At 39.4% G+C, this 11,494-nt stretch overlaps 1 protein-coding gene across 1 annotated transcript; it reads left to right on the top strand.

Annotated features, from left to right (window-relative positions):
* The first annotated feature begins 1,016 nt into the window (after window positions 1–1,016).
* nipal3 (NIPA like domain containing 3) lies at window positions 1,017–10,487 on the top strand. The gene is made up of 11 exons (XM_063007067.1): window positions 1,017–1,174; window positions 3,980–4,048; window positions 4,494–4,665; window positions 4,874–4,933; window positions 5,188–5,333; window positions 5,465–5,561; window positions 5,823–5,958; window positions 6,841–6,929; window positions 7,077–7,140; window positions 8,141–8,235; window positions 8,351–10,487. The coding sequence occupies exons 1-11, from the start codon at window positions 1,139–1,141 to the stop codon at window positions 8,509–8,511; spliced, it is 1,125 nt and encodes a 374-aa protein (XP_062863137.1). The 5' UTR covers window positions 1,017–1,138; the 3' UTR covers window positions 8,512–10,487.
* The last annotated feature ends 1,007 nt before the right edge of the window (window positions 10,488–11,494 follow it).

The raw sequence follows: 11,494 nt of genomic DNA, 5'->3' as shown, positions 1-11,494 counted from the left end.
TGAAGAAAACCCACACAGACACAGAGCGAACATGCAAACTCAGAAACACAGAAAGGACTCCTGGGAATCGAACTCAGTACCTTCTTGCTGTGAGGTGACAGTGCTACTCACCAAGCCCAATGTATGCTTTATTATTATAGGGCAATTGAAGTAGCTCCAATTAACCTGAGTGTATGTATTTGGACTGTGGAAGGAAAACGGAACTCCCGAAGGAAACCCACATAGACACGGGGAGAACATGCAAACTCCACACAGAAAGGACCCGGACTGTTCCACCTGGGAATCGAACCCAGGACCTTCCTGCTGAGATGCGACAGTGCTACCCACTATGTATGCTTTCTTATTATTATTGTTATTACAATTACATTTTCGGCATTTAGCAGATGCTTTTATCCAAAGCGACTTATAGTACAGTCTAAGCAATTGAGGGTTAAGGGCCTTGCTCAAGGGCCCAACAGTGGCAACCTGGCAGTGGTGTTTGAACCAACAACTGCCCTAATAGAATAGAACACTTGCTCTCACTTTCTTAACCGCTTATCCAGTTAGGGTGTGTGTGTGTTGGGGGGGGGGGGGGGGGGGTTAGTGCTGGAGCCTATCCCAGCTTTTCAATGGGTGCAAGGCACACAGTAACACCCTGGATGGGGCGCCACATACACACATTCACCTATAGGGCAATTCAGTGTCTCTAATTAACCTGACTGCATGTTTTTGGACTGTGGGAGGAAACCGGAGCTCCCGGAGGAAACCCACACAGAAACGAGGAGAACATGCAAACTCCACACAGAGAGGCTACAACTGCCCTATTATTATTATTATTGTTGTTATTACTTTTACAGCAATAATAAGAGTCCAGCTTCAGTCATAAGAAGCAGAACAGAACACCCATGTTCAGAAATGAACCTGCACCTGCACAGGTGAGCTGAAACACACAGGGGGCGTGGCTTTAAGCGTCTATCACGTGACCTGCTGTGACAGATGAAGGCGGAGGAGGAAGTGAAGTGCTGGCACTGAGAGCTGTTGTATACGACAATGAGCGATGACTTAAACAACCGAAATATCGATTAAACGATAAATAATCCGACAAACATCAGCAGCAGTATCACGATAATGTTACAGTGAGAGAAGAGGAGGAGGAATAATGGCGGAGGAGAGCAGCGAGCAGCTTTCTTATACTGTGAGTCGTGTTTACATTGTTTACATTAATACCACGTCACATGTGGAAGTATTAAACTTTACACAGATTTTACATCATATACAACGTTTATTTTTAATATTTCTAGTTTTACTTTGTGTTAAGTGGGTTATTATTGTTTCCCCGTTTTTCAATCGTTTTTGCGTCTCAGCTAAATGTTTTAAATAATTGCTTTTAATTCTTCTTATACAGCAATGAATAAAAGTAATAATAATTATATATTAATTATTATTTTATCGATTGTAAATACTAATTATTCTAAATATATAAATATTAATTTGAATAAAAACTCATTTCTGCTAGGGCTGGGCGGTATGACGGTGCATTCGGTAAACCGTCTTTGATTCCTCGTACCGTTCAATACCGGTGAAACAGGTGCAATAAATACAATTTTTATTGTTTTTTTTTTATATTTAAGTATTGTGGGCGGCATGTTGGCTAAGTGGGTAGCACTGTCGCCTCACAGCGAGAAGGTCCTGGGTTCGATCCCCAGGTGGAGCAGTCCGGGTCCTTTCTGTGTGGAGTTTGCATGTTCTCCCCGTGCCTGCGTGAGTTTACCCCGGGTGCTCCGGTTTCCTCCCACAGTCCAAAAACATGCAAGTGAGGTGAACTGGAGATACTAAATTGTCCATGACTGTGTTTGAGCTTGTGTAATGAGTAACTAGTGTTCCTGACATGAATGTAATCAGAAGTGTAAAACATGGCTTTAAAATCTTAATAAATAAATAAATAAATAATATTTAACTATTGTACAATTACCCTTTACTCTCCCTTCAACAAACACAACAACGTTTTAAAAGTGAACGACTTTGTTTTAGCAACTAACATGAAGTATTTTCGCCTCGTAAGACAAACCAGGAATCCAGTGTTTTAATTATCGCTCTAAAAGCTTCTTTCTTGACTGTCTATAAAGGAATCGTGTCCTTGCATGTGTATATTGTTACTGTGTTCGTAATGTCATTGTTTGCAACAGCCGTGGCTCAACAAACCATCCAGTATATAGTGTTTTAGTCTGTTCCAAACAGCTGTAGGTTTTAAAAGGCCGCAGATTATATAATATTGTTCGCCGCTATAGAGCGCCATGCAGATTTTCTCAATATGGTGAAAAAAATAAACAAAAACAGATGGCAGATGAAGAGAGGGAGACCAAATTTAGGCATTTTGGCAGTTTAGAACAGGCAGTTTAAAACACTAAATACTGCTTGGCTTGTCGAGCCAACAACATTACGAATGCAGTAACACTTAAACGAGCTTCCCCTGTCTGTTTGAACATCTGAGTCTCTCGCTGTCTTCAAAAGACGATTAAAAACCTTCATCACGTCTTTACTTAGCACCAGAGCCGTAGATAGAGAGAGTTGCGACACTCCTTGATCTCGCCGCTACGCGGTCACGTGGTTCATGTAACCCTCCAATAGTTCCAAACAAACCCGGCGCTGTCATGTTCTCATATGGGACAGGCAGCAGTGAATTAAATATTAAACGCTAAATAATAAACATTTGTACAATTTCTGGGTATTTTCAACTGCCTTTACATTTACTGCATCTGCTTTAATGTCAATTTGGTATATAAAGTGGAAGATTGATGTTTATAATGACTTGTTAATAGGTCGTTCTTGTTAACACACAGTACATTATATTAGCATACATTACATAATGCCATATCATTAAGTAGCAGAGACAATATACAGTATAGACATTAAAGTTTTTTTGTTTTGTTTTTTGTATAAACTAATCTCCCTTCACTTTCCTGAGGATTCATAATAATAATCATTTTGGCTAAACACTAAGTCATGTGCTGGATTCATAAGGTTTACCTGCACTGAATGATTAGATTCATAAACACACTACCGTATCAAAAACATTATAGTGCAGGTACATGAAAAAGCATTCATTCATCTCTTATTTCATGAGTGATTAATAAGGTACATGAGTGGACAAGGTACACAAACCATGTAGTTGAGTTAAAGTAGAGATATCCAAGGTAACATATTACTCCAGTAAAAGTACTAGTAAAAGTAAAAATACTCTTTACCTCCACTAAAGTACTAAACTAAATTTACCTTCAAATGTACTTAAGTATGAAAGTAAAAGTATAATGATTTATTGTGGTTCTAATGTTTTATGATCATTTCTGTAACAAGACTCTTGATTAATCAACTCATTTTAGGTGAAAAGACTCGTGTGTCATTAAGCTTAACTGACTAAGCTAAATTGGGTTATACCTATTAATTAAGATAAACATGTAACATTTAGTGCTGAGCAAATGCTAAACAATAACAGTATTAAGTATATTAATGACATCAAATTCATTATTTTTTTAAAACAAAGCAACATACAGCTAAAAATGTTTGATAAGTAGTGAAAATGAATGGGGCTCTATGGGATGTTTGGAACTATACAGAGCTCCACAACCCGGAAGCTGCACAGAAAATATGTCCCGCCCCCTTTCCAACGGTTCCCTATGGGAGTGTCGCCACTCTGTTCTCTCTACCGCTCTGCTTAGCACTATATACATATATACTGTATATATAAACACCTTTGGTTCTGACTGGGTTTTCAGCAGATTTGTATTCTTGGACTGTTGTCTTTTTAAACTAGAGTAAGTTAATGTTCATTATGGAGGCACTTTTGTAAGTCGCTCTGAATATAAGAGCCTCTGCTAAATGCCGAAAATGTAAATGTTTGTTTGGTACCCCTGTCTGGTTCATTAGCCATGTTATCAGCTTGCAATGTGATAAATTAAGTTCTTTTTATTTATAAGGTTTTTCTTTTTCACTGAATGTACAGAAAAATCTCATCGGCACACTCTTGGCTATCTTCGGGAACTGTCTCATCAGCATCGCTGCGACCATACAGGTAGGTGAAAGTTTCTTGTAGTGTCTGAGTGTGAGCTCACAGACTGCACAGTGCACCATGAGGATGTTACCTCTACCTTTGTAGAAATGTACATTTCATTTCATATTTAAAAGCAGTGTTCCACGTCCAGGTCTCAGATGTTTGTTTTCAATATATCCTGTAGTAATATGCAGTATAAACACTCAGAGCTTTTTATTAGGTACACATATGTACTTTTATTGATTATTTGATATTATACACCTATCATACAGATGAACTTTGTATTGGCTACTGATTTTCACTACACATTTCATTTTAGCTTTAAAGGATCGATTTTAAGGCAGGTTTTTCTAACCTGTACAGTAGCTATGAAGTTAACATCAAACGCTTGCTTGACTGTGAACAGTGTCATCTGGGTGACCCTCTGGACAGATCTATAATCTCTCTGTTTTGCACACAATGACAGAAACGTAGCCATGTGGTGTTGGCGGGCACGAAGGATCCGAGGCAGTACTACTGCACAAAGACGTGGTGGTTTGGGTTTGCGCTGATGCTGATCGGAGAAGGAACCCTGTTCGTGTCCTACGCCTACGCCCCGCTGTCTCTCATAGCCCCCCTCAGTGCTGTCTCCCTTGTAGGCAAGTATTATCAGCAACTGTTGATTGTCCATTGCAGAATGAGATAATTGTGTTTGTTTAAAAATAAAACACAAAGGTATTCAACACACATATAACCCTAGTGAAAATGCCTTGTCCTTTTGGTTACTCAGTAGTCCTCAATAGGAGAAAATTTGTATCTAAAACTTGCCATTTACTGCCACCTAGTGTCTGTCTATTTTCCTTACAGCCAGCTGCATTCTGGGTTTCCTGTTTCTGAAAGAGAAATTAAAACCGACAGAGTTTTTGAGTAAGTGCTGCATTCTTTTTTCTAATATTAAATATGCATTTGGCCTATATTATAGGATGGCATGAGGACATGGGGCTTATTCATGGGTTTATATTATGGGATGGCATGAGGAAATGTGGCCTATTTATGGGTCTATACTATGGGATGGCATAAGGACATTGGGGCATCTTAATGGGTCTATATTATGGGATGGCATTAGGACATGGGGCCACATTCACTCATTAATTTTTTCACTGGCACTTTTTGGGTTTTAGAGCGCTACATCTTGACGTTCCTTGGCTGCGCCTTGACTGTGGCAGGCACCTACCTCTTCGTCACGTTCGGGCCCAACTCCCACGAAAAAATGAACGCCGAGAACATTGTGAAGCATCTGACCGGCTGGCCTTTCCTCCTGTACCTGGTGAGACTTCAGCCTTTCAGCTCGCAGCATTTCGGCTCGATTCTTAACTGAATGACCGTGTTGTGAGACTCGACTCAAATGTAAATCGTAAATGTGGTGGATTTGTAGTCATCATTTGTAATATTTCTCAGTTCATAGAGATCATCGTCTTCTGCTTGCTGCTGTATTTCTATAAGCAGCGGAATGCAAACTACCTGGTGGTCATCCTGCTCCTAGTGGCACTGCTCGGTGAGGAACATTCGTTACCTTCAAGTCTATCTATCTATCTATCTATCTATCCATCCATCCATCCATCCATCCATCCATCCATCCATCCATCCATCCATCCATCCATCCATCCATCACTAGCTGACCACCTCAGAGCCTGGATTTAAGTCTCCCATCACTGGTTGCAACATTCCAACCTCATCCTGTTTAAGTTAATAATATCTGATGTGGAATTTCTTAGTTGCACCATCATGACAAGCCGTGACATTTTTTTCCCTTTAGGATCTGTGACTGTGATCTCAGTGAAGGCCGTTTCTGGGATGGTGGTCCTCAGCATTGAGGGCTCTCTGCAGCTTGGTTATCCGATCTTCTATGTCATGTTTGTCTGCATGGTAGCCACCATCATTTTTCAAGCATCGTGAGTGTAAATTTCTTTGTTGTATAGAGAGAAGAAGCAGACTAAAAGATCATGATGTTTTTCACTAAGCCCAAATGTCAGAAACAATGTTTAGTGTCTGACCTTTGTTAGTCAGGATTTAATGCATGTATCTAAAGACTATTGGAAAATACCTCTTTATTTAATCTAGTTGCTAATATTGCTTTTTAAATCCTACTTACTCAACCTGCTTTCATTCATTCCCAGCCAGTTTGCAATTCATGTAGTAGTTCTTAATTCAATTCTATTTAAGCATTTTTTTCCAAATCTGGTCGTATCCATTTACCCAGTTGTCTCTCCGCTACTGCTGCATACTCCTACCATGACCCAGGAGGGCTGTACCTAACACACGACCCCTCCAACACATGCGCAGTAGCCATGGCGAGTCACTCACTGATGTCTGTTATTCCTGGTCTCTGTGCATTGATGCTGTTGACCAGTCGATAGAGGAGAGGGCACGATTGCAGCAGCAGTTAGGAAGTGGGCGTCCAGCCGGCCGATAGCAGTGGTGTGCGCCCTGGGAAGTATTTCTTTAGGAGGGTGCCAGTCCTATCCTATAAAGAATTACAGACTCCTGATCTAGTTGTGTGTTAGAATTACATGAAGTGTTTGTGGTCGTATTGTGCAGTTTGTTTAGTGTGAGGATACTGAATCACAGTCTCCCACACGTGTAGGGAAAATGCTACAAATAAATTGCTACACATGGACTCCCAGTGTTTTCACTGTCATCTTTGCCTGACTGAACTGTCCCTATTATTAGTGTAAATTACCTTAGACTAGCGTTAATATGTATTTAGGAGGGAAAGTAGTACCTGTATAGCATTTATTTGTGGCTTAAATGTGACATCTGTTTTTTTCCTACAGCTTTCTAGCACAGGCGTCTCATTTGCATGATTCCTCCCACATCGCTTGTGTCAACTACATTTTCTCGACAGTGTTTGCTATCGGCGCAGGTAACACACACACGGTTTATTAGCTTCTGTCTGTATCAGTATTTTCCTAGCCAATAAACTGCTTTTTCGAATCACTTTGCCTCTTATTGTTGGTGTTTTGGTATTAAATTTACAGCTTTATTTAACTGTTGCTTATTTCTAATCTAGGAGCTGTATTCTATCTGGACTTTAACCATGAGGATGTTCTACACATCTGTATGTTTTTACTGGGGTAAGTTTAGAAACTTAGATCTCTAGATCTAAGATACACATGATTTTAATCTATATTTAACTGGTATTTCACCCATTTTATTTTTTATTAATTATTTAAGTCTAATAAAGTACTCAAACCACACCAAGTTGTCTGTGTTCCAAACTACATACAACTGTACTAAATAGTATCCACACTGTCGTTAGTTCTGATCCAGCATGTCAGTATGTGGACACCCCTTCTAAATATTACATTCTGGTATTTTATCCTAACCTCTTGCTATCAGGTATATAAAAGCAATTATGCAAAATAAAGCATTTAAGTAAATAAATCATTGTTTCAAAAGTTTAGGAAAGGCCCTTTTTTGTTTTAGCATGACTGTGCATCTGTGTAGCAGTCCATAGCAAGGTCCCTGAAGACAAGTTAAGTGTTAAGAAACACTGAGGTGGCTCAGTGGGTAGCACTGTCGCCTGACAGCAAGAAGGTCCTGGGTTCGATTACCAGGTGGAACAGTCCGGGTCCTTTCTGTGTGGAGTTTGCATGTTCTCCCCGTGTCTGCGTGGGTTTCCTCCAGGAGCTCCAGTTTCCTCCCACAGTCCTAAGACGTGCAAGTGAGGTGAATTGGAGATAGAAAATTGTCCATGACTGTGTTTGATATTAAAAACATAAACTGATGAATCATGGGTAACCAGTAACTACTTGTCCTGTCATGAATGTAACCAAAGTGTGTACAAACATGATGTTAAAATCCTAATAAACAAATAAATAAATAACAAACCTATTGATACATTGAGTTAATTACACAAGGAGGATGGTTCCTGTTGAGTGTGGGTTCTTCCTTGTAATATTTGGGGAGTTTTTTATGCTGCTGTTGCCTTAAGCTTGCTCATTAGCCTTTTTATTGGTCCAGGACTCTCAAAAGTTGCTTTGAAACAAAGTCCATTGTGAAAATGTAACTATTGATGCCGTTTTGTTATATTTGTCGAACAATCATGATTTTGCTGCTTGTTGCTTCCCGCAGATGTGCCACATGCTTCCTGGGAGTTTTCTTAATCACCAGGAACAAGAGGAAAGCCAAACCGTTCGAGCCCTACGTGACCATGGACATGGTGAAAGGTACGACCAGTGTGTCTCAACCAGAACGTTTAGAGTCAGTGAACAGATTCTTGGGCTGAATATTGTATAGAATAGTATTGTATATAGTAAATGTGCTTTTGATGTTTTGACGCAGGTATTCCGACCATCCATGACAAAGGCTGGCCCGTTCAGCCCGACTACAACGGCTCTTTTTCCTACGGCGCTCTTGTAAACAATGACGGCAATGCGCATGCAGGTCCACCGGGATCAAATCAACAACACCCACCTACAGCACCAGAGCTGAAAAAAGACTAATTACCCCTACCTTTAACACCATTAAACCGTAACCCAAAATAAATTTAACCCTCCGTTCACTCCGGTTTGGGATGAACGTTTAGTTTTGCACTCTTATCATGTCTGGCTAGTCTGAGGGAAAACGAAGGCGTTAAGATTGAACTGAATGAAACTACTGTGGGACCTAAAGGGATGTTATGATCCTGCCTTATCACTCCTAACTTCAGGCTGTTTGTGTATTAAGATTAACTTTAGAACAACAATAATGTAAGTATATCATAATCATTTCCTACGGCGGCAGTTGAGGGTCATTTGAGGGCTTTGTGTGCTACCACTGCTCCGTTACTGCTACCACTGCCGTACCTTTGATTGATTCTTGATAATGAATTAGACTTTTGTTTCAGTGTGCATTATTAACCTACATTTATACTATTTATAACCCTTTCATAGTCTAGTGATCATTTAGATTGGTTGTCTCAAGTGATCACTTCTGATCGCATTTTGTGACACCCAGGGTTGCCAGGTGTTAATAAAAGTGGCCCAATGTTGCATCAAGATGAGCTTAAAACGGGTGCTCCGGAGGCCCACCAATACTGACCACTCAAACTCTCGAGTTGGAATGTCAGCTTTGCCATCGGCCAGCTGGGCATCTACACAGACATGATTGGCTATGTCTGAGGGAGGGTGGGCCAAAAAGGTTCCTCATTGCTGCTGCAATTGCGGCCTCTGCTGGCTGGTCGATGGCGAGACAGGGAATAATTGAACACATATAAACCAGAGGTAACCTTGAGGGTGGGCGGACCAAAAGGATTCCTCATTGCTGCTGCAATCACGGCCAATTGAACACATGTAAACCAGAGGTAACCTTGAGCCCACCAATGCTGACCTCTCAAGCTGGATTGTCAGCTCTGCTATCGGTCGGCCGGGCATCTACACAGACATGATTGGCTGTGCCTGAGGGAGGAAAGGTTGGAAGGATTCCTCATTGCTGCTGCAATTGTGGCCTCTACTGGCTGGGTGGTGCCTACAGGGAATAATTGAACACATTGAACCAAAGGTAACCTCGAGATGATCTGGTATATAAGCAGATCGTGGACTGGTTGTAAATCAAGTCTATTTAGTCAAAATAATTGAACCAAAGGTAACCTCGAGATGATCTGGTATATAAGCAGATCGTGGACTGGTTGTAAATCAAGTCTATTTAGTCAAAATAATTGAACCAAAGGTAACCTCGAGATGATCTGGTATATAAGCAGATCGTGGACTGGTTGTAAATCAAGTCTATTTATTTGCACTATTAAATATTTAGTGTTTTTTAGTGTGACTTGCTACTGACTTCACAGACACTCCAATTCTGTGCTTTTCAGGTTGTTTACCATGTCTTGTACAGTATGGGGGGTATGTAGAATTCTTTCTTTTTGTTTTGAGATGACTACTGATTTAAATTCTCACATATTTTCCTCTATTTTTAAGACCTCTGTGCCTTTAGTGTAGAACATAATGCATAATGTATAGCTCTACTAATTCATTACCTTGTTGTGGTCACTGGATTTCTTATACAGAAGGTAAATCCTAATTCTTAGCATAGAAGTAAAAATCATACTGTCTTCATTTGTAATTCTGAGGAATTACTGCCTAACGTCTTAACCGAAGGGAAATGTATTAAACGGGATCGTTTATAGGCTCTGTGTTACACTGTGACTGGAAAGCCAAAAACGAAACACTGTCTGGCCTTTTAAAAACTGACTTTTTATGTTGATCTGAAAACAGCTATAAAACTGTACTGGTGTTTTTTGTTTGTTTTATCTTTGCATGCCGTTTAAACTATAGTGAAACGTTTGGTATCAGTAATCGTATTAACTCTCCAGTATGATCAGTATGATGAAATCTGTGTGTCTGTTGGGGGAAAAATGACTTTCTGGAATGTAAAAGCAAAAGTTACTGCCGTGTACTCCTATAAATACATGTCCGCTTTTATTAAAACTGTTTAATGAATAGTAATCATTCTTGGGTGGTTAAATATAAACAAGATTTAAAAGACATTCAGTACAACTTAGACATCAGTACAGGGTTAGAGACTTTTGACTTAATACCTTTAATTTCAGTGAATATGTGTGTACATTGGGAGGCTTTACACTATTGTGACATCATAATAGCATTATTGTGACATCATAATACAACTATGACATCATAATGTCACTGTTGTGGCATCATAATACAACTATGACATAATAACACTTGTGACATCATAATAGCATTATTGTGACATCGTAATAGCACTGTTGTGACATCATAATACAGCTTTGGTATCATACAATTGCTATTGTGACATCATAATACAACTGTTATGACATCATAATAGCACTATTGTTACGTTATACTAACACTATTATGACATAATAGCACTATTGTGACGTTATGCTAACACTATTATGACATAATAACACTTATGACATACTGTACTTATAGCACTATTGTGGCATCATAATACAACTGACTTCATAATATCACTGTTGTGACATCATTGTGAGATCATTGTGACATCATAATAGCGCTATTGTGATGCTATAATAACACTATTGTGACATCCTAATAGCACTATTGTGACATTATACTAATGCTATTATGACATAATAACACTACTGTGACATACTAATAGCGCTATTGTGGCATCATAATACAACTATGACATCATAATATCACTATTGTGACATCATAGTGAGATCATTGTGACATCATAATAAAACTATTGTGACATCATAATTAAACTTGTGACAGCGTAATAGCACTATTGTGGCAACATAATACAACTATTATGACATTATAACATCATCATTGTGACATCACAATAGCACTCTTGTAACATTAAAGTACTGATCATGCCGTCCATCTTCAGTAACCAGTTTCATCCTCAGAAGAAAACACATCATCACATCATTTTCTGCTCCACACGGCCTGTATACTGGAGACTTTTATTCATCACACAGATGAAGAAATTTAGCTC

Source organism: Trichomycterus rosablanca, chromosome 13 (assembly GCF_030014385.1).
Source record: "Trichomycterus rosablanca isolate fTriRos1 chromosome 13, fTriRos1.hap1, whole genome shotgun sequence".
Lineage (NCBI taxonomy): Eukaryota > Metazoa > Chordata > Actinopteri > Siluriformes > Trichomycteridae > Trichomycterus > Trichomycterus rosablanca.
Note: the sequence above shows the minus strand (reverse complement) of the source record. Positions and strands in the feature narration are given on the sequence as shown.

What these genes read in the sequence shown, in the direction of transcription:
- nipal3 (XM_063007067.1), top strand. Translation starts at nt 1,139, where the DNA reads ATGGCGGAGGAGAGCAGCGAGCAGCTTTCTTATACT. An exon ending in AGTGTTTGCTATCGGCGCAG is followed by an intron (nt 6,930 to 7,076) that starts GTAACACACACA and finishes TTTCTAATCTAG; the next exon opens with GAGCTGTATTCTATCTGGAC. An exon ending in ATCTGTATGTTTTTACTGGG is followed by an intron (nt 7,141 to 8,140) that starts GTAAGTTTAGAA and finishes TGCTTCCCGCAG; the next exon opens with ATGTGCCACATGCTTCCTGG.